Source organism: Muntiacus reevesi, chromosome 18 (genome assembly GCF_963930625.1).
Source record: "Muntiacus reevesi chromosome 18, mMunRee1.1, whole genome shotgun sequence".
Taxonomy (NCBI): domain Eukaryota; kingdom Metazoa; phylum Chordata; class Mammalia; order Artiodactyla; family Cervidae; genus Muntiacus; species Muntiacus reevesi.
This window is the reverse complement of record NC_089266.1, coordinates 40,900,601-40,923,378: the sequence shown is the minus strand read 5'-3', so window position 1 is coordinate 40,923,378 and position 22,778 is coordinate 40,900,601. Positions and strand designations below refer to the sequence as shown.

The following is a 22,778-nucleotide window of genomic DNA, read 5'->3' as shown; positions in this document are numbered from 1 at the left end:
CTATCAAGTCAGATTTCTTACTGAACACTGTACCAAGTGCTAGTTTCCTGCAGATCACGGTCTGTCAGTTTTTCTACCATTCCTTCACATTTACTGGGCACCCTTTTGGTATAAAGCTCTAAGTTTGGTATGTTTCACACAAAACTAAGATACAGTCTCTGCTTTCAAGAACTACTGATTCAATCCTCATCAACTTAAATTTTCCAAGTTCTCTTTATTTTCATACCTTAAAATTAAGTAACCAGATTTCCCCCCTCCCCCAAAACTCTTTGTATAATCACTTGTCTTTCTTTCTTCTGAGGGAGAAATACAAGTATGCATTTAATCACATTCAAGATAGCCAGAAGGCTGACTTGTAGCTGAGAAAACAGGCAGCCAGCAATCAGCCAGGGAGTCATTACTATCTCTGAGTTTCAGTAGGTCTTATCTCTGTCCAAATTAAGAGTTAGCATGGCCAATGTCCAGACATGATTTTCTCTTCTCTTAATGTAATGATCTGACCTAAAGCTGAGTCTGATGGAAGAATTAGGCATTAGCTAAGAAGTGAAAAGGAAGAATGGTGGCTTTTGCTTGTTGAAGGTTCACTGTGGTCTCAGCTGCTACAAGCAAAGATAACCATACCGCTTAGGAACACATTTCTTAACACAAGTCAGTCTTCTTGTTCAATTTTACATTGTTCATTTTATATTTATAACCTACCTAGTCTTCATGCACCTTACTATAAAAGGATAGGGACTGAGACTTATTTTTCTTTGGATTCCGAGCATCTAGCTGTGCTTGGCCTACAGAAATTGCCCAATAAATGTTGATTAGAGAGCTTTAAACCCAACACACGCAGTTCTGTGTACTCTTACATAAAAACAGAACCACAATTCAGAGAGACAGTAAAGAGATCAATGGTTGCCTGGGGTGGGGGTGGGGAATAAGTGGACAGAGCACAGAGGATTTTTCACGCAGTGAAAATACTCTGTATGATGTCATTGTGATGGACACATGGTCATTATACATTTGTCCAAAGTCACAGAAGCTACAACACCAAGAGTGAACTTTTACATAATCTATGGGCTTTAGGTGACTAGGAGGGGTCAATATAGGTTCATGGGATTTAAAAAATGTACCTCTCTGGTGGGGATGTTGAAAATGGGGGGAGGCTACACATGTGTGAGGGCAGGAATATTCGGGATATCTCTGTACCTTCCCTTCAACTTTGCTGCAAACCTTATACTACTCTGAATAAAAAAACCCAATAACTGGGTTTGATTTTTACACAGCATGAAAGGCTTACACATTGGTCTTTGAGAGACATTCCACTGCAACAGCTGCTCTTTCTTGGGAGGAGGGGATGAAACAGAGGGAGGATAGCTGTTTTAATTTTTATTAGATTTCGCCCAGTAAGAACCAACTGGAAGCAGCTCTCAAGCTTAAACTTCCGCACTGACACCTCTTGGTCAGGAAAATGCAAAGATAAAACAGTGATATTTGCCACCTGGGGGTGTCAGCAATTGCTCTGTGTCCTTACCCTCGGTTCTGTAAATCCTCTAAGTTGGAGGCATTCCATTCCGAGCCCTGCGGAACCAAAAAGACAAGGTTAGGAAGAGAGAATTAGCAAATGGACCAAATACAAGTAGTTCTATGAGGGGAGAAGCACAGTTTCTAAAAAGAAGGCCAATAACAGCTACCACGTTTCCTCTCTATGTATGCCAGGGACTTTAAATGCTATCATATTTAGTTCTCACAAACGATGAGAGTAAGAAAGTTACCTTCATTTTTCAGAGATACGAAAACCAACCCATATAGAATTCAAATAATTTCTGCTCACGATCACATTTGCTCTACTTACAAGGCAGCTTTAACACTGTCACACCAATACCAAAACCAATAATGAAAATATTAAGTTCAAATTTTCTTTGCATTTCTTTTTTTTCTTATATCACACTAAGGAGTATAATCAGAGTATGTTTTATGCTTAAGTTATTTGAATTAATTTTTTCCTGTGAGGTTATCAATTTGATATACATGTAGGTTCATTTGCTCCTGCTTATATTCAATTTTAGGGTGTGTTTTTTCTTCCATGTTTTCCACCTTTTTTTTTTTTTTTTTGTTTAATATAGAAGACTTTTAAAAGGTTGAGAGTCAAAAGTTTATTAAAAAGTAAACTTGGAAGTCTCACTCCCACTCCTGTCTCTTCAATCCCCATGGGAAACCATTTTTATTAGTTTGTGGCTTATTCTACCTATGTTGTATTTTGAAAAAATATAAGCAAATATATATTATTGCTTCTGACTTACACACAAGTACTCTACTACATGTACTTTTTTTGTTCTTTGCTTTCTTTACTTTACAATGTATCCTCAAACTCACTCTGCATCACAGTGTCACTTTCCCCATAGCCTTGCCAGCAAAATGTGTGGTTAAGATTTTGAATATTCTCCAAACTGATAGGTGTGAAACTTTATCTCAGTGTGATTTTCACTTGCATTTCTCTTAAGTGTAAAAGTGAGCAACTATTCAATGTTTTAGGTCCATTTTCTACCTTTGAGCTACCTGTTCATGTCTTTTGAAAAGGCAAAGTTTTTAAAAATAAGAATTCATCTATTTCAGAATAAAGCATTAAGTGGAATTTTGCATTAGAAGACTCAAGTTCAAGTCCTGACTCCCTCTCTGACAGGGGGGCCTTGGGCAAACTGCTTAACCTGTCTTCACTTTCGTTATCTGTAAAATAAAACACTCCCCCCACTCTAGCCCTAGGAATCTAACAGATGGATACCTTCCCCTCAAACTACAAAGTTTCTCCCACTGCTTTTTCCATGTGAGAACACAAAGAGCAATCCTGACTACGCTGCCACACTGATCTCAGACTACAGCCTCTAGAACTGTAATGCTTCTACCGTTTACACAGACTTCCCTGTGGCTCAAATGGTGAAGAATCTGCCTACGATGCAGGAGACCAGGGTTCGATCCCTGGGAAGTTCCCCTGGAGAAAGGAATGGCAATCCACTCTAGTATTCTTGCCTGGAGATAGAAGCCTGGTGGGCTACAGTCCACAGGGTCTCAAAGAGTCAGACTCGACTGAGTGACTAACACACAGTTTATATGCCAGCACCCCACCTTGCTTTCCTCCCATCACATTTCTCTCATTTTAAAATGGAAAACCCTCTCTCCATCCTAAATCCTCTAGACATTGTCCTTCTTTTCTTCCCTTCATGGCCAAGATTCCCCAGAAAGAGAATACTCACTTTCTATAATTCCTCATTTCCCATGTATGTCAACCCAGAACACCACGGCTTCTTGCCCTCATCACTCTTGCTAATGACCTCTTCTAATCTTCTAAACCAGGTCACTTTGGTAATCTCACTCCACTGGCTTTCTAAAGTATTTTTCTTGATATGGTCATCACTCCCTCCTTACTTAGATCAGATTGCACAAATATCTAGCTTCATGCTTAGCACAATAAAGAGGATCATCAAATGCCTGTTGAATAAATGGTCAAATGAGATAAGTAAATGAAGCACTCTGAAAACTGTGTCACTCTAGCACTACCTTCGCATTACAAGTGATCTGCAACCTGGCCACTGAACTAGGAGGCCTCAAGGATGCTGTAGGAAAAGGTCAGTAAGTGATGGACAACTGATCTCTTGTAGAGACCAGTGCTCACTTGACTTGCTTTTAAAATAAACATGTATAAGAGGTCCTTAAGACTCTGTGCTCAACCCTGGAAAACACTCCCACACCAAAGAAACAGGCAAGAAGAACAAAACAGGACTTTCAAGGAGACAGAAGCCAAGCAATAAGGGTTGGGTGTCTAAACTGGAGCCAGGGAAATGTGACCACCTCACTTCTTAATTTAGAAATCTAAATCCCCTACAGAATTCTGTCCAGCTAGATGGAAATAACCCTGACGTGATAGGAAGAGTCCACGGTTTACATCTATCAGTCCAGAGAAACTTCAATCTGACAATCTGAAATGACACATACCCAGAAACAAAAGAAATTAAATTCATCAGCTACTGACTCAGTGAGGCTCACAGCGAGTGACTTGGGCTCTGCTTTGGGCTGCTTCAGCTCGGAAGAACTGGAATCAACATGGTGTCATTACTTTTCTGTCTTTAATACCAATGCCATGCATATTAGCCTCATGGGGTCCTCCACAAACTCAATCATTTTTTTTTTCCTCCATGTTTCTCAGGCTTACAACAACATACTTCCATGTGGGTTTTCACTAAGTTCTATGTAACTATGCTAAGCATATTTTAATTGTACAGAAGTATAAAATGAAATCTTAAAACTGCAATACATCTTAAACTAAGTTCACTTCCATCTTTCATTTTGGTTCATCCACATTGTACTCTGGCCCAAAGACTTAAGTGACTGACTTTTTTTTTTTTTCAAATGTTATCCTTAGGAAATAGCCTTGTTGGGGACCAAGTGTTCCAAGCAAAATGTAAGAGGACAGCACATTTATGGCAAATGAGGAGGACTGTATTGGGGGTTCTGCTAAGACCATACAGCTCGACATAGAATCTTCAAGGACTGGTATGCCAAATCTTTATCACACCATAGCTACAGCGTCAACACTGTGAGCCCCTTTACTGTGGTACAAGCTCTACAATTTCTTCTAAAAAGTTGATGATACACATCTCCAGTTGAGGGCGAAAGTCCTGAACAAGAGACTTACCTTAATGTTTCTTTGAAATGGAAACTCTCATTTTAAAAGGATTTGTAATGTCAAATCTTGAAAAAGATAACCATCAGTGGTAAACTTCTGACTACTTTTTTATTCACGAAGAAAACTACTGGTTGCCTGTCCAATAGTTCCGTGTTTCCCTTGTTTAACTAAGAAAGTTGTTGGCCTTTCTGCAAAGGATCTCTGTTCACATCTAGCATTTTCTCAGCCAAATCGGACAGCCTCCAGGAGAGCTGTTGATACTGAGATTTGGTCGAGCAAAGGCTTCCAACTCAGAGGAGTAGTACACTCTTAGGGGTGGGGAAAAACTTTTTCTGGAAATACCTTGGCTTCCAACCAATCAACCCTGTCTTCTCGCAGCAGGTTTTTCTTTAAATTACACTCTATACTTTTCTTCTCCACATCAGCTGGACATGTTTCCGAATAAACATCTCTGTGCAGTGCACTACAGACCGAGCATTCTTCCTAAGGCAGGGGAGAATGCCTGCTGCCTCCCTTCACACGATCTGCTTGCACTCCAGGCATGGCAACTATGAACAAGACGAAATGACTTTGCAGAAAATTAACACCACCACTTGCAGTTTGGATAAGACCTCTTTTTCCAAGTCAACTGCTGGGAAAGCCAGCGGAGCACAGACTCACTGGAGGAGAGATACGGGTTTGGACACAGGATGTGGCGATGCAAACAAAGGGAGGAAGCCATGAAGGAAGAGGTACAATAAGATGTTTAGTAGACAGCCTGTTCGTGCACTTATTTTGCTGCTTAAGAGTTAAATTTCAGAATTCTTCAATTCGAAAGTTGCCCCCCCAAAAGAAAAATATTCACAAGGCAAAGAGCATGCCATTTCTAGAAAACAGAATAATATCTGAAGCTGAATACACTTTCCTTTTTCAAAAATATGCACATAGATACATATTAAAAAAGTAAAACAAGAGCTAGAAGGCAGTATTATATAAGGATGGTTAATGGTGTTTATCTCTTTTGGTGTTGATTAAATGTTGTTTATAGTCTTCTAGAAGTTGCCTAAATTTTTTGCAATGAAACCAAATTATTTTTGTAGTAAGAGAAAAACCCAAGACAGAAGACTATGCCAATAATCCTGAAATAATAGGATGAATCTATTGATACAAATATTCAAAGGCTTTGCTGATTAGGGACTAATTTGGGGAGAATTGGATTGTTCTTTCTGTTTAAAATACTACTAACATGTATTTATATGTCTTAAAATAGTAACATTTGAGGAAGAGGTAAGGAGAAGGTAGTTCTTGAGAGGGTGGTATCTGAAATGCAGGGAAGTATGTCTGAAATCAAACAGTTAGATAGTGACTGAATTTGACATTTATCATGTCCATGTCCTTTTAGGTATTAAGATTCAAGCTCAGTGGAAAAGCAACTCCAAGTTTATAGCTTTGGTCACTTTCTAATGAGTTATTTTTGGCTACAGGCACTTGCCTGTCATAAAAATTAGTCATGTTACATGGAGACAGTTGGGGGCAGGGTCCATTTGAATGAATGACTCATAAGTTTTCTATGGACAACACAAAAAATTCTTTCCAAGGATACAAGAACAGGGAATACTTAAACCCTCATAGAATTACACACAAAAGTCAGCAAAGCCAGGTGCTACACAAATGGAAAGGTCAATGACAGTTTTGCAGCATGATCTACATCCAGAAATGGCAACACACATTGGTCAAGTTAAAGTAATGGAAAAGAAGTTCCCCTCCCAGCTCACAGCTTTTCATGAGTAATTTCATAGCTATACACCCCATGAATCACTCGACAAGCACACACACTCCAAAGTGTCAACAAGTTAATTCAGGGCACAAGCCTTCAATGGCATGAAGTCTAACTGCTGGGTGAAATAAACTCATATTCAGGGTGAGATGATCCAGTTTAGTCAGTTCCTGTGCATTTATTCCTCTTCCCTGTTTTCCAGCTTCTAATCATTTCACAGCTCACAAATGTCCTTATCAGAGAAAGGAGGTGAAATTCAAACCAATCGATTTAGTTCCTTGTTAGCATTTTTAGTCAAAGGATGTGAGAACTGGAAATAAAAGTGAGGTTTTGGTGTCCTCCACTGACTTTAATTATCCTTGTGTATCCTTGGTCCCACTACCATGTACAGATGAAAACAAGAACTCATCAACATTTGGGAGATAAATCGGTCTTGGGATTTTAGAATCTTTCCTAATCCATCTGTCAGAGAGCTCTCCTTGGGCTAATTACAAGTCACTGAATGTCCAGCACCATCAAAAACAATTTTAAGTCACTGAAGATTTGGTGATCAAAATGTAACTGAGGGACTAAAAATATAGCTGCAAGGTTTCAAATATTTTGAAAGTCCAATAGTCTGTTAGAGGTAGTTTTCTGCTCTGTTCAGATGTATCAGACCTTACACCCATTTGGCAGATGTGGAAGAGTGACGTCCAAGGATCATTCTATTTGCATACACTGGACTGGTCTGCTTTGTGACTATTACTTCCAACAGCATGAGATCTTTAACCACCCATGGGGAGAAAAGGCTTGATCTGTAGCATCTGCCAACTTCCTTGGTGTAAATTTCCCCACCATAGTCAACTGTTGTCATTGAGTAACTGGGAAGAAATGAGCAGAAGCATACCATTATATAACCTTTACACCACACAACAGGCGTAAATAACCTTTAGAGCACAGATAACAATAAAATGTAGTCAAATAATTAGGAAGTGATGAGGTTTGGGTATTTATTACCTTTGTTTTTAACATAAGCTACAATTTATTTAAGTATAATAAAATTTGATGATTGCCCCCCATGGGTTGGTAAAGACGAGCTTCGGCACACCCCTTTAAATTGGCCCTAAAACTTACCAAGAACACATGCTCAAATATCTGTGTAGGGCTATCCATCTGACCAAGGATCACTATCATTTCATTATCTATAAATTCCTTGAATTCTCGCAAGTTGCACACCATTTGCATTTCCAGTTCAGTTCGTATCTGAAACAGAGATGACATAATTGTACTAACCTCTGAATGGTCCCTCTGGACTTTCAATTGCTCACCATTTCCAGCCCCTCTCCTATTATTAATCTACCTCCAGCCTTGAACAATGAGGACTCAAGGTCTCTTACCTCTTTCGATGTGATATTCTCCAAATCCTTCTGCATCATAATCTCCCTTAATCTGGTTTTAATTAGCCTCTCTGTCCGCTCACGTTCAGTTGGTCTGAGAAGAGAGAAATGGTGATTTTTCTTAGGTAGGATACTGACCAAGTTAATGAATGTGTCATTTGATTATGTTTCCAAATTGTCAGGCCTTTCCTTTTGTTACTCTTAAGTTTATACTCTGGAGACAGGGAAAAAGGAAATTGATATTTTAAAAAGTTTCTTTTCAGAATGTATAGAATGTAACAGGGAGAAATTATTACTTGAAGAGACTGTAGATGTCTAAAAGCCCATAAATACATTCATGTATAAAGATCCAAGAAGGAGTAAAGACAAATAGGCTACACTGAGTGTAGTACTTTAATGGAGGATCATTTCCATCAAGTAACCCTCAGCACCGCTTGCTGAGCTAGAAAACCAAGCTGGGTATGACCTACTATGGAACTGTGTCTTTTGTAGCTTAAAAATGCCACCCAGTGCTGATCAATTGTTGCTATGAATGGGAAAGAGAGAAGAGTGATTTCTGCCTTCTTCAATGAAGCAAATTCTCTTCCAAAATGCATTTCAAGGATTAACTTCAGTACCCTATCCAAAATATTTTCCTTTTTTCGCAAAAGCTCTTGCAGTATTTCTGTGAAACTATTATTCCCATTTACAGATAAAGGAAATAAACAGCTGAGAGGTTAAATGATATGCCAACTGTCATTTACAATGGCAAGAGAACCAGAACTCTTTGCCCAGCTTAATACTACCTGCAGGATCATGCTGCTTCCATTAGTCTTCCGACTCTTTTTTAAAAATAAAAATTTCCCTTGGCACTTTATTATGAAATCAAACTAGGAGTCAGATTCTCCAATTACTAGAAAGATACTGATTCAACATAACTGGATGCTTCTCTCTAAAAGCATTATTCCCCAAGATGCAGCATCTGAGTGGGGCTCACACAGTGCTCTTTCTGTTTCCGCCTTCCCTCCTACCTACTCAAGAAGGTATCTGTTCTGTACTTCCTTATTTGGAGATGGAAATGGACTAAGCCTTCAGGCATCCTGCCTGCCTTTGCTGCCTACGGCTTTATCATGGCTGCAAAAATAGCTTCAGTATAATCTCCAAAGATGGATGCTCTGAGCCCACAACCTTGGGGTTCCCCACCACTTGGACTCATAAGTTTCTCATGAACCCTGCACAGTATAGCTAACACCTATGCCATTCCCCTGTCAATCAGCTCAAGCACCCCAGTCTTGACCAGGAATAAAATGCTTAACCACGCTCCCCCCCACTTTTCCTAGACAGAGCTAACGGCAGAAAGTTACACATTTCAGTCATCTATTAAAAATAAACATTGGTTTAAAAAAAACAAACAAATTTTAGCACCTGAGTGCAATGGGTTCGATTCACTAGTTTAGCAGCCTTTCTTCCAATCCTTCACACTTATTGGGGCAGGGTGTTTGGGAGCAAATACACCTGGGTTGTTTTTTTTTCCTTTTAATTTTTTTTTGCTTGTTTTGTGTTCTTAAATTTTGGGTTCAGTTATTTTTGCTGCGCGTGGGCTTTTTCCAGTTGTGGCGAGCGAGGGCTACTTTCTAGTTGTGGTGCGAGGGCGTCTCATTGCAGTGGCTTCTCTTGTTGCAGAGCACAGGCTCCGTAGTTGTGGCGCGTGGGCTTAGCTGCTGCATGGTATGTGGGATTAAATCTGTGTTCCCTGCATTGGCAGGCAGATTCTTTTTTTTTTTTTTTTACTCCTCTCCCTGCCGCCCCGGCAGGCAGATTCTTAACCACTAGACCACCAGGGGAAGTCCACACCTGGTTTTTTAACTCCAGCCCTGCTACTTACTATTTATATGACCTTGAACAAATTTCTTTCTTTCACTGAATCTTGTTTCCTTTTCTATAAAATAAGAACAGTAATACTCTCTGTCTCATGAGGTTTTTATGAGAATTAAATGAGATACTATGAAGTGCCTAGTATAACATTTGACCTACACTGGAGGCACCATATACCTATGTTCCCTTTTCAACCTTCCTTGGATTTCATAATATAAACTTTATTCACAGTGGAGCACTTAAGTCCATTTTGGCATACATTCTCTGTATCCTCAGCATTCTTTTTAAGGCTCTTCTAGTCAACTTAGGAAAGAAGAGAGAATGGAAAAGGCATACATCACAAACATACTTTCTCCCTTGATTTCACTAAAGAAAAATTTGGAAAATACTTACATACAGAAAGAAGATAAAAGTCACTGAAAATCCTTCTATCATTATTGGTACTCTGACCTACAGCTCTCAGTCTCTTTTACTATAGACAGACACTTGTTTACTAAATGTATCTTAAAACTGTGGTTATATTGTACATACTAAGAATTAACATTTAATGAGCCTTCACCATGTGCCAGGGACTATATTTTACGTATTTATTTATTTATTTTTGCTCAGGGATAGAGCGAGATTATGGGCAATTTCATTTTCTTTCTTTTTTGGGGCTGTAATTTTCAAATTTTCTCTAATGAAATCAGAAAAAATGAAAAGAAAGGTTTTCTCTCTCTGATTCAAAATGTCTGTTTACGAACCAGATGAGACGTCTGTTCCTCTGACACCCATCAACCAGTCGTAAAGAGTAAATCAGTAACACTGTTCCTGTGGACTTTGCTGGCAATCGGTGGTTAAGACTCTGAGCTTCTACCCCAGGGAACTAAGATCCCGAGTGCTGTGTGCCGTGTTCAAAACAACAACAAAGCAAAATAAAAAACCAAAACCAAAACAACAAGAAAACACTGCCCCCAATTCTGAAGGCCATACTATGTTTGTCTTTTTAGTCACTGTGGAATCTTGAAGGGACTAGAGCTACTAGTACTAACTGACCCTCGTACCAATCATACCCTACACAGAAAAGTTTCCACTTTTTAAATGACTATTCCCTGCACACGATTCTTGGAAACTTCACTTTTTTCTAGTAAAAAAGCATTTCTTATCTAAATTAAGCCTTTAAAAAATCATGAACTGTTTAGGTGTCACTTCGGGAATCTGACTGCAAAGGGGTGTAAGATCCTTTTAGTAAGTTGCTACTCTTCTTTCCCAGATGTAGAAAATACCTTGTAGGTGAAGAAAGATCAATTCAGAGCAAAATAAACATCCTGATTAATTTTGAAAGCAGGAACTAGGTATGAAAAAATTTCCAAAATAGTCACATAAGTTTCAACACATAGACCTAATTAAAGGAAATAAACATCAGCTTCAACTTAGGTCTTTATCCAATTCACAGCACAGCAGGGAGATTTAATAAAATATCTACAGACCTGATAAGTCAAATGCAGGCTGAGTAAGACATGAATTATAAAATGTATTTTAAAAAATCTTAACAGAAACTAGTTAAAAATTCGGCATAATAATGTCAGTATTCTTTAACATTGACTGGAAACATCTTGTTTTCTGAAGTGTTTAGAAACATCCGCGCGAAAGCTTTTCAATGTCATTAACTTGCTTAGCAAATGCTTCTTTTACAGATAACGCAAAGACAAGAGCTCAGCCAAACTCCTTTAAAGTCAATTTCCGATTAGTGGAATTGGAATTAATGGGACTTTATGGTACTGCAGTCCTTAACTGTGGAGACTCCGCTGTGCCCAGGTGTGAGACTCGTCAGGTCTTCGCATACAACAGAAAGAACAGAAAGAAAAGGGCAGGTGTGTAGTGTCAACAATGACTAGCATCACTGTAAGGTTAATTCCCTGAGAGGAGAGACTAGGGAGGAACATGCTGCTTCCAGACCCCTGAGAACCTGACAGAGGGGACGTCTGGGATCCCCAGCAAGGCGACTTACATGTCTGTGAAGAGAGCAGGCGAGTCAGGTCGGTGGGACTGCACATCCTGCATGGCGTTCCATTCGTTGACTGAGGACTGGTCCGAGTTGATATGGCTCTCATAGTAACTCACCCAGGTGAGAAACAGGCTGCCGGGGTAGTAGTTGTGCATCCTGGCCACCTCACAAGCCTTGTGTAAGCTCTGCAGCGCAGACCTGGAAAGACAGGCTGGGAAGTGAGGCTGGAGACCTGTGGGGTACCTAAAGGCCAGTAATCCATGTATACTCCAAACTCTTCCAATTTAAAATCTTACAGAACTGGGCCTCTGGGGAATCTACTGCTTGGAAATCAAGATTCTCTGATCCTGATTATAATAATACCATATATCTATTCATAGCAATCAACTAGACATTTCTTGCTGAAAAATATGACGCATTATAAAGGTGGGGGGGGTGGGGAGGATTACGAGAACTGACAACCTACCAGTGGAAAATAGGTCCAAGTACCTGCGGAGCTCACCATGAGCTCACAGTATATTTAGTTAGACATTTGTTGCTATTGTTTAGTTGGTAAGTCATGTCCAACTCTTTTGTGACCCCCATGGACTGAAGCCCACCAGGCTACTCTGTTCATGGGATTTTCCAAGCAAGAATACTGGAGTGGGTTGCCATTTCCTTCGCCAGGGGATCTTTCCAACCTAGGGACTGAACCCACATCTCCTGTGTCTCCTGCCTTGGCAGGTGGGTTCTTTACCACTGAGCCACCAGGGAGACCCAGTTAGATCCAGTTATGGTTATATATAGCTACAGCTGGAACCACGCTATGGCCGTATCACCAGAGAACGAAAGAGCTACTTCATTTACTACACAAAGATTTGTTTCTCTTGGCACAGGGTCACGTAGAGCATATATCCCCTATGATTCTTAGAGGTTCCACAAAGATCACATAGACAGATGTCCCTAAGCCTTGAGGACAAGTCCTTCTATGTCTAGGATGCACTGCTCTAATGACATTTGTCATTCTTGCTGCCTTAGTCCCCCTTAGTCACTTTAAGCCATTTATGCATACCCTTGAGCTACTTTCTAAGAACAGCTCTGGTTATTCTGTGACTAATTAGATCTCTGACTCCAAACCTAGGAACTCAAGAAAGGTAAACAAAACTCATAAATATTGTTTTGGTTATATACTTGGGCAAAACTTGAGCCAGAAATGCTAGGAAGTTAGTTACTCCAAAGCAGGCATCTTTCTATGTTTTTGTTTACTGATGTATCTCAAGAGCCTAAAAGAATGCCTTCTTTAAAAAAAAAAAAAACAAGAATGCCTTCTAGTTCAAAGTTAAAATTTGTTGAATGAAATGACTTATTAGCTATAAATTAATATCTCTTTCCTAAGGGAAAAGGACATTATGAGAGAACTCTGTGGCCAATCTATTTATATCTTTTGCTTAAAAATGCCTTTTTACGGTTTCTTCTTTCATAACAAATATGATCATGCTCATTTTAGAAAGTTTAGGGATCTCAGGTAAAAGGCAGGAATATCCTGTAATCTGACCACTCAGAAACAACCACTGCTAAGCTTTTAGTATAGATCTTTCCAGTCTGTCTCTGCAGAGATTTAAAATAAAGACATGATCATATTCCGCATACCATTTAATTTGTTCTTTTACTTTACACTTTGTCATCAACATTTTTCCATGTCAATAAAAGCTCAACTAGATAATTTTCAATGGCTGCGTATTTAGAAACATGGATGTACTGGAATTTAACTAATTCCTAGTTTTTTAGACATTTAAATTGCTTTCCATTTTTTGATACTATTAGAACAACTGATAAAGATTCTTACAGTTAAAAATCTGCACACACCCTTGATAATTATTACCTCAGGATAAATTCTTGGAAGCAGAATCACTATGTCAAAGAGCATACAAAATGGTAAGGCGTACTGGCAAATCATTCTCCAGAAAGGTCAGTCCAGTTTATTTTCCCATCAGTGAGGCTATGACAGTGCTGTTTCTTGAATCCTTGTCAACCTCATATAATGTACATTAAAAAATAAAATTATGACCAATTTGATTGGAAAAACATGCCAGTCCATTTCTACTAGGGAATTAGATTTTCCCAAAAGAACAAAATTGCAGCATCTTTTAAAATGTTTCCTTTTACTCAAACTAAGCCAAATTCTCAGAATTCTCAGCAATTTCAGTTTCATTACACAGATTCAAGTCTCTAGTCACCCATGGCTCAGCAGGTAAAGAATCCACCTGCAATGTAGGAGGCATGTGGGTTGGGAAGATCCCCTGGAGGAGGAAATGGCAACCCACTCCAGCATTCTTGCCTGGGAAATCCCATGGACAGAAGAGCCTGGCAGGCTACAGCCCACGGGGCCACAAAAAGAGGTGGACACGACTGAGCATGAACACATATTCTAAAGTAAAAGTTAGCTTAGTGCAACATATAGGATATTCAATGCATGTTTTCTTCATCCAGGAAACACATGCTTCAAAAGCATATGCTATAAGTATTTGGTGCAAGTACCCTAAAACACATTCTAGGCACAGCCACCTTGTATTTCAGCTGTGTACAGGAGAGAGAGGGTGTAGTAACCACCTTCCTGTGAAGGAAACACCTGGTCTAAACGTTGCTTTGATTCACACATCATCTACTAGGGTTTTTTGTTTTCCTGTGACTTTCAGTTCACTACTCCCCATGTGGTACACCAAAAAAAGTTTATTCTGCAACAAGCTAACAGAGCTAGGACTAGTCAGTCTACTTTAAAACATCAAAGCTTGAATTACTTGAATCCTAAAGAAATAAGACTGCTTTGTATTCCTGCCCCAAATATAGCTAAGAACACTGCATTTATGGGACTTAGGCTGTTGGATTTTATTTGCTACAGGTCACATACATTTTCCTTCAAACTTTAAATGTTTTATTTTGTATTGGGGCACAGCTGATGAACAATCCTGTCGTAGTTTCAGGTGAGCAGTGAAGGGCCTCAGCCATACATACACATGTATCCATTCTCCCCCAAGTCCCTCTCCCATCCAGGCTGGCATATAACTTTGAGTAGAATTTCATGTGCTATACAATAGGTTCTTGTCAGTTATCCATTTTGAATACAGCAGAGTGTAATTGCAGGTCAGTTGCTTTTAACTGAATCTTAGTCAAAAGAGGTTATACATTTTTCTATGAGTAATTTATCACTAAAATATGCCCTAAAACTAAAAATTGGTCTAAACACATGACCTGAAACTCTGTCCCACCTCCGTTACTGTATGAGGTAATAAGATTTAATGGTTCAGTGGACTCTCTTTTAGGACTGCACCCACTTCAAGTCAATCAATCCAGTTATTCAGGGGTAAGTGATCTCCCTGGAGTCTTTTTCAGGCTCCTTTATTTCTCCTTTGGCTTGCATTCTGCCCATTCTGCTCCTCGTGGGGACTTCCACAACAGAACAGGCAACTGAAAGAGGGCTGAAACTCAAATCCCTGACCGGGGGACGGCTCTGAATCTTAAGAGTCACATCACTCCCTGCTTATATTGGATCATTTTTCTAGATAATCCAGAGCAAGAGAAAAAGAGTGTATTCTGTCTAAATGTAAGAGATACTTGTAGGCCAGTTAGGTGACCTCTCTCAAACTTCAGTTTTCTCACCCAACATAAAGAGCTAATAATATTATTTTGGGGAGTTGGTGTGATGATTAGATGTAATCTATGTAGAGCACTAGACTCAATGCCTGACACATACAGTAAGTAACCCCAGAAGTGTCAGTACATCAGCTGATGGTTATTACCAACTACGGTGTTTTTTCTAGAATTTATGTGCATTATAAATAGTGTCACAAACAGCTGCCAACAATTTAAATGGAAACATCGATATATAATGTAACTCTATCAATGCTATCCCTGATTACCTGAAGAAAGAGGAAATTAATGCATAGTCATGAATGTTCTAGATGCGGCTCTAGATGGCTACCAACTGAGTCAATGTGTCCCTATAAAGCTCAGTTCCAACAGGCTATGTGATCCATGAAGAATACCTGTGAGTTTCACTTGGTCACCAATGCTGCAGGCCTTACATTGCGGTCATTTGCAAACTGAACTTCTAGGTCATCTTTAACTGTAATGGCCACACAAACAGATAACCCAAAATCCTATACACACAAACAGATAACCAGGCATTTTCATAAAGAACTTTCATTTCAAATACAATTTCTCACAAAATACTGTTTCAATAACATATTAAAAAAAAACTTTTGTAGAGATAATCAAAAGTCCTCTTACCACATTGCCTGCACAGATACAGGTTTGAATATGTGAACTCTGTTATCCGTTGAGACGCTGAACCCACTAAGGAAAACAGAATCAAACAAAAATCCGTTAAGTGAGAGTAGGTTATTTCAGTTGTGAGTTTTCAAGGATGTTTCCTAGGCTAGCAACTGCTGGCTCAGCAGAAGGTATCAAGTACTTTGTGTAGAAGTAAACTGGAGTAGGACTTGACTGAAAAGCTTCGACAAATTGTCTGATTTTATCTACCAAGCAACATGAATGGACTCCCACGTTGGAGTGAGGGAATTACATACCGTTTCCCAGCTGTAGCTATGGACAAACTGTTCAGCTGTATATTTCTACTTGGAAGTCTTGCGGGTTCTTAGTAAACCTGACCCTGGTATTATAAACTGGAGCAAACATCTTGGTCTCTTGGGGACACATTCTAAAAACACCAGGAGGTGGGGGTGGGGGGGTCACTGGAAAGAACTGGCAGAGAAATGGGTTATACTGTAGGCTGACAGCTGGCAGAGGCAGCGAGAGGTTATTTGAAACAGAACATATCATCCTCTGGGAGAGCATTGCAACAGTCCCACATGCTCAGACTAAAGAGTGAGCCAACAGACTAGCCCGTCTTTGTTTGGACTCTCACCACAGTCGGCCCAGAAGGACAGGAGTGAGAGGCTCTGGCAAGCTGTGTTTTTACTCTACTTTACAAAACAGGAGTTGAAAAGGACTCGCTGAGCTGCTGATATGACAGTTCAGTCGGGTACAATGGGCCTCCCATTCAGCTGAATGAATGGGCACTAAGATGGAACACCACCCCTTGGCTTTCTGTAGGAGAATAAAAAGGGAACGCTCTTACCCATCACCATCCAAATGGATTAGGGTGTCACTCCAGAGAGGCAGGACTAAGCCCATGGTACAAGTGCTACTGCAAGACAAGAAATAGTCCATAAGTTACTTTCTGTTACCCTAGGAAGCAGTTTTTTTTTTTAACTCTTTCACCACAAAGGATAAGTCCCTAAGTTCTAAATTCTGACACAGGTGGAGAAATTTCTAACATATTACAAGGAATCCAACGTATATGCCAGAAGTTGTTTTAAACAGGTGTTTAAACAGTTAGTTAGATACTTACATTAGTATCTGTTATGTATCTGTTATATAACTAACTATATATTTGTTCGTTAGATACTTACATATTTAACAAAGAAAACCTAACTGACTCAGCTTCCTGTATTGCCCTCTTGCCAATGGCCGCTGTCTGAAAAGTCCAGGTGACGGCTGATGTGCTCCTGGCAGGGCTCAGCCCAAGTGACAGCTCCCAAGTCAACTCTAAGAATTATTTCTAATACCAAGAACGACTGCTGGTTACTGCAGATCTCTGAATGTGATTTGCTCAATTTTAATTCCGAGGTTTACATAGATTTATTAAATGCCATAATATACTCAGTAGTCTATAAGGGAAAAGTAATTGTTGATGGCTTAAAGAGACAAAAGAGACACATTGCCGTTTAAATGAATAAAACAGTGCTTGGCGGCTATGCATCGAAACAGCATTGCTGAAGTACAGAGTGAACAGGACTCTCAACAACCAACAGAGGGGCAGCTCTAGGATCACGTGTTAGAATATTATTTAAATCACATCCACTCCAGGAAAGAAATTACTTTTAAGTTAGTGGAACAGGCTGGGATGGAAACCATGGACTCCCAATCGAGTCTCTACCACACCACTTCTCTGGACAACTATAATTACCTTAGTAAGACTTCTGTGATTTTTTCTCCTTAAGGCTGCCATAAGCCATTTTCCCTTCCATCTAGTCTCCCAAAGGCTCCCACACTCTTTCCCTGCCAATATATCTAGAAAAGCAGTATGATATAGGAGAAAGAACACTGGATGTAGGAGGTGGAACAGTGAAGGATGGCTAAGAACATAGGCTCTGGAGTCAGAGGGGCTCTAGAATCTGGATTCTGACATTAACCGTATAATTAATTGTGTTGTGCTCCAGTTTCCTATCTGTAAAACTAGGATAAAAAATATCTTCTTTATTGGGCTGTTTTGAAGATTAAATTAGATAACACACTAAAAAAAAAAGTATCCAACAGTGCTTAAACATAACAACTACCATTTATTGAGCAGTTAGTTATACTATGTCAAAAGATCTGAACCTAATCTCCTTCAGTATTTCAATTCCTTTTGACATATTATTTAACCCCTCTCAGGCTTAGTTTCTTCATCTTAAAATGCAGGTAACAAAACCTAAACCTCATAGGGTTATCAAAAAAATCTAACATATTTAAAGTGAAAAAATATATATATATATGTTTTAAAAAAAATATGGAACACTTCATGGACTTGTGTGTCATTCCTGCTCAGGGACCATGCTAATCTTCTCTGTATCGTTCCAATTTTAGTATATATGCTGCCGAAACGAACACTAAAGTGAAGAAAAATAAAGTGAAAAATACATATGACTGTATTGTCATGTAAAACAAATGTTCAATATGAATCTGTAGTGGGTGCTCTAGTAAAACGGAGAGTGATTTTGGCAGGGCAGGGAGGGGGACGTCATGATAATGCATTAAAAACAATGCAGGGAACATGGACCTCCCATTGCTGGAGTCACTGCAGGACTAAGGGAGGCCGTCTCCTAGTTGGGCTGCGTCTAATGTGCACTGCACTTGCTAGCCTGTATTACTCACAATGCCACTAGTGATTCCAGAGTAGGAGAATCAGATCAAGATTGAACAGCTTAAGCACACCGTAACCTTGGGCCTGAACTCCCGAACAGTTCTTGTGCCAGGCCCTGGAGGGAGAAGACAGCTCCACCACTGTTTTTGTTGAATAGATGAGATGGGTGCAAAGAAAACCTGTTTTGAAAATGGCTTCTCAAGGTTGAGTGAGTTTTTAGAGTAAGTTTTTTTTTTTTAAGCAAATGCTTAGCTAGGTCCTAGCAACAAGTATATGAAGGGCCAATAGCTTAGTGGCAAATCGAGAAATTAAGTAACTAAACAAGGTACCAGAGGTTCAAAGGAGTGTGATCCATGGGCTTGTGACCAGACACCAGTTAAACTTTAGACAAGTGACAATGATATGCAGGAACCAAACATCACATTTTCTGCTTGTATTCAGGTCAGAATGTTTTTTTACATTAAGGAGTAGCTTCATCACATGACAGGAAAGAGAGGCCTGAATTAGGCACATCTAGTATTTTTATCTAGTTTATCTTGAGTCACATGAGATTTTCTCCATTAAAATATAGTTACTTCTTTTAATAGATACTCATCTCATTAAAAAATATTCATTAAGTGGCTTTATGTACCAGACATTTCAAGGTATTGGTGGAATGAAGAAAAATTAAAACATCATAAAGCTCTTTTATAACTTGAAATATATATAAAATGCAATTTGGAAACTAAAGCTATACTTCTTATTAAAAAATTTATCACTTAAACTATAACACAATATGTAAAGATCTTACAAAGAGGCTAAATAAATTGGCTGTAATAGATTTTGAGAATCCTTGGAATGAGCATGTCATAAACATTCTGAGTTCCACTCTGGTTTAATACTGTTCTGAAACATTAACCTTTTATATTCACAGATACAAAGGATACAGGATCCTTAAACAGCAACTGAGACATAAACGATACTAGATTACCTGAGCAATGGTATTCTGAAGTAGGTAGCATTTTTCTTACTATCTAAGCTCATTCAAACAGAGGGTGTAGGGGAATAATTCACAATATCAAATTTACCAAACAGAATTAAAACTAGTTTCTCTAGCTTTTCTTATCACATTTTGTCTTCCATAAATGAAAATTTTCTTTTGTTGGTCAGGTATGAATCAGGCAGGACTATTACCAAAGACAGATGCAGTTCACTGAGGATAAATTACTGGGCACTCACATTAATAAGCATTCTTTATGATTTCTGGGGATGTTGGACAAGGTGAAAGAGAGAGAGCATTAGACACCTGACTTCTCACACTCTGGGTCAGGAGAATCTGAAGTTGTCACCTTCTCTCTCTCGGGCAAGACTCAAATGCTGTGTCCACGCAGCTCCAGTTCCTGTTTTATGGGACTTCCAAAGGAGCGGTCAGGGAGAACCAAATCAAAGGAAGCAAGATGGAGAGCCACAGTGTCCACCTGATCTTTCTGTGATGACGGAAGTGCTCTGTCCAACAGGCAAGCCACAAGTCACATAGAGCTAGAGCACGTGAAATGTGGCTAGTTGTGGCAGAGGAACTGAAACTTTAGTTTTATTTAATTTTATTTAAATAGTTACAATGTGATTAGTGGCTAACATACTAGACAGTACAGATCTAGAAAGATAAAAACCCAAGTCAGAGGTTTTAAAATACTAATGAATGTAGGCAAGATAGGTATTCTTACAGGATGAATACTTCTGGAAAGATCTGCTGCTTAGGTAACAGGAGAGGTTAAAACCGGGCAGGAGAAAAAGCTTCCTAAATGTGGTTTTCAATCCTGTGTAATTGCAGGGCATTACAATTAAAGGCTGTAAGTGGTATACAAGGTAACGACTCTGGCCCTGTGATCCTGGTGAACCCACAAATCATTTTCAGGCTGACTGCTATGTTCAAGTTCAGGTAAACACTAGTTTGAAAATCTTTCTGGTGACAGTGTGATTTTTTTTTTTCCCTCCTTCCAACTCTAGGACAATGAGAATAGCTCTCAGTCTTCTTTGCTCTCTGTGGCTAAATTCTCCCAGCCTGGGTCACACCCCTAGCTACTCCACAATTGCATTCTAGTCCTGAACCAGGAAGTCCATGCTTTGAGACATCTGGCAGGATTTCCTGAGGCTTATTATCTACAATGCAAAGATCTGCTTAGCAGCCACATTCCACAGTCTTCCTAAGATTTCTCCAGAAAAAGTGGGAAGATAAAAAAAGAAAGCGACAAGCCTTCGGGGCACAAAGGAGCCAGGTTCTGTGTGATATCTTTAATCTTAGGATGTAAAGTGCTGCTAAAGTCAAAGGTGAATATTATAAAAGGTTCTGTTTTGAGGTTTAGAAATCATCCTTCCCCCCTCCTTTCTAACTCAGAAGAAGAAAAAAGGAAGTGTGACATCTGACAGAAGCAAGGTGTAAGGCCATGGATGTAAGAGACTGGAATTAAAGTGGGCTCTCTTTGCCCCCAGAACCTACTGGTACAAAATCACAAAGGATGTGTGCCCCAGAATCACCAAGTGAGTCATTATGGCTTAAAATAAAGTGGATTGCAAAGAAAAGCCATTTTTTTCCCTCCTTGGAGACAGAACTTTAAACCATTTGCTTTATATCGTTACTACCTAAAGATGACAGGAAGAAGGTAAGGAAGAGTTGTAAAATCAGGGACACATAACCAAACACATCACTAAACAATTTTGTCTCTAAAGATTGTGTGGCTAAGATACTTTTGATATTCTCTAGTTTTACATGCTGAACTTTTTAGAGGTAGAACTGCATAAGATGTTCTTGTGATAACTCAAAAGGTAACTAGAGTAGGTTGTTTAAAAAGAGGTTATCCCATCCTCCCATTTGAGGTACTATACCTGTCATTAGAGGAGAAATCCATTCCTAAGACGATGCTTTCTTCAGTGTCTTGTCTACCATTAGTTGAAACCACTACCATATAGCGTGTTCGATTCTGGTAAGTACTTTCTAGTCTTACAGCCTGGAAATTAAGAAATTTACAAGATCAATTTAAGATCATTCAGCCCTTTTTACAACACCATTTTAAAGTATACTCAGGAAACAGCAGAGCCATAGTCAGGAGATCTAAATTTAAATTCCAACTCATGTATTAACTACAAAGCTTTCAGTAAGTTATTTGGAAGGGATATAATAATATCTATTCTGTTGGGTTATAAGAATCATATGAAATAATGCATGTGAAGTACAGTGCTTGGCATATACTAAATGCTCAATAAACATTTGGTGTTAGATTAATTTATAACAGTAACAATTACCTGGGCATGTTCTATTGATCTAAGAATGGAATGTGATCTGTGATTCACAGATCCAAGTCCCACCAACAATTATAATACAAAGCAAAGTTTATTTATTTATTCATTTTTATTTTTTCCATTTATTTTTATTAGTTGGAGGCTAATTACTTTACAATATTGTAGTGGGTTTTGCCATACATTGACATGAATCAGCCATGGATTTACATGTGTTTCCCATCCCGATCCCCCCTCCCACCTCCCTCCCCATTCCATCCCTCTGGGTCTTCCCAGTGCACCAGCCCTGAGCACTTGTCTCATGCATCCAGCCTGGGCTGGTGATCTGCTTCACCCTTGATAGCATACTTGTTTCAATGCTGTTCTCTCTGAACATCCCACCCTTGCCTTCTCCCACAGAGTCTAAAAGTCTGTTCTGTACATCTGTTCTCTTTTTCTGTTTTGCATATAGGGTTATCGTTACAGTCTTTTTAAATTCCATATATATGCGTTAGTATACTGTATTGGGCTTTATCTTTCTGGCTTACTTCACTCTGTATAATGGGCTCCAGTTTCATCCATCTCATTAGAACTGATTCAAATGAATTCTTTTTAATGGCTGAGTAATATTCCATTGTGTATATGTACCATAGCTTTCTTATCCATTCGTCTGCTGATGGGTATCTAGGTTGCTTCCATGTCCTGGCTATTATAAACAGTGCTGCGACGAACATTGGGGTGCACGTGTCTCTTTCAGATCTGGTTTCCTTGGTGTGTATGCCCAAGAGTGGGATTGCTGGGTCATATGGCAGTTCTATTTCCAGTTTTTTAAGGAATCTCCACACTGTTCTCCATAGTGGCTGTACTAGTTTGCATTCCCACCAACAGTGTAAGAGGGTTCCCTTTTCTCCACACCCTCTCCAGCATTTATTGCTTGTAGACTT

The 22,778-nt window shown here is 39.2% G+C and overlaps 1 protein-coding gene and 1 non-coding gene across 6 annotated transcripts in view; both read right to left on the bottom strand.

The window, feature by feature from the left end:
• SSH2 (slingshot protein phosphatase 2) overlaps positions 1-22,778 on the bottom strand; it is a 229,450-nt gene that overhangs the window by 25,485 nt on the left and 181,187 nt on the right. For all 5 annotated transcript variants that reach the window (XM_065908717.1, XM_065908718.1, XM_065908721.1 and 2 more), the window contains 7 exons: positions 21,445-21,566; positions 16,756-16,824; positions 15,906-15,971; positions 11,643-11,837; positions 7,799-7,892; positions 7,536-7,664; positions 1,520-1,566 (listed from right to left, as the gene is read on the bottom strand). In XM_065908717.1, coding sequence (XP_065764789.1) covers positions 1,520-1,566; positions 7,536-7,664; positions 7,799-7,892; positions 11,643-11,837; positions 15,906-15,971; positions 16,756-16,824; positions 21,445-21,566 — 722 coding nt within the window. The remainder of the gene's footprint in view (positions 1-1,519; positions 1,567-7,535; positions 7,665-7,798; positions 7,893-11,642; positions 11,838-15,905; positions 15,972-16,755; positions 16,825-21,444; positions 21,567-22,778) is intronic.
• Positions 18,223-18,329, bottom strand: LOC136150379 (U6 spliceosomal RNA). Its single transcript, XR_010659812.1, has one exon. It is a non-coding gene; the product is annotated as a U6 spliceosomal RNA (small nuclear RNA).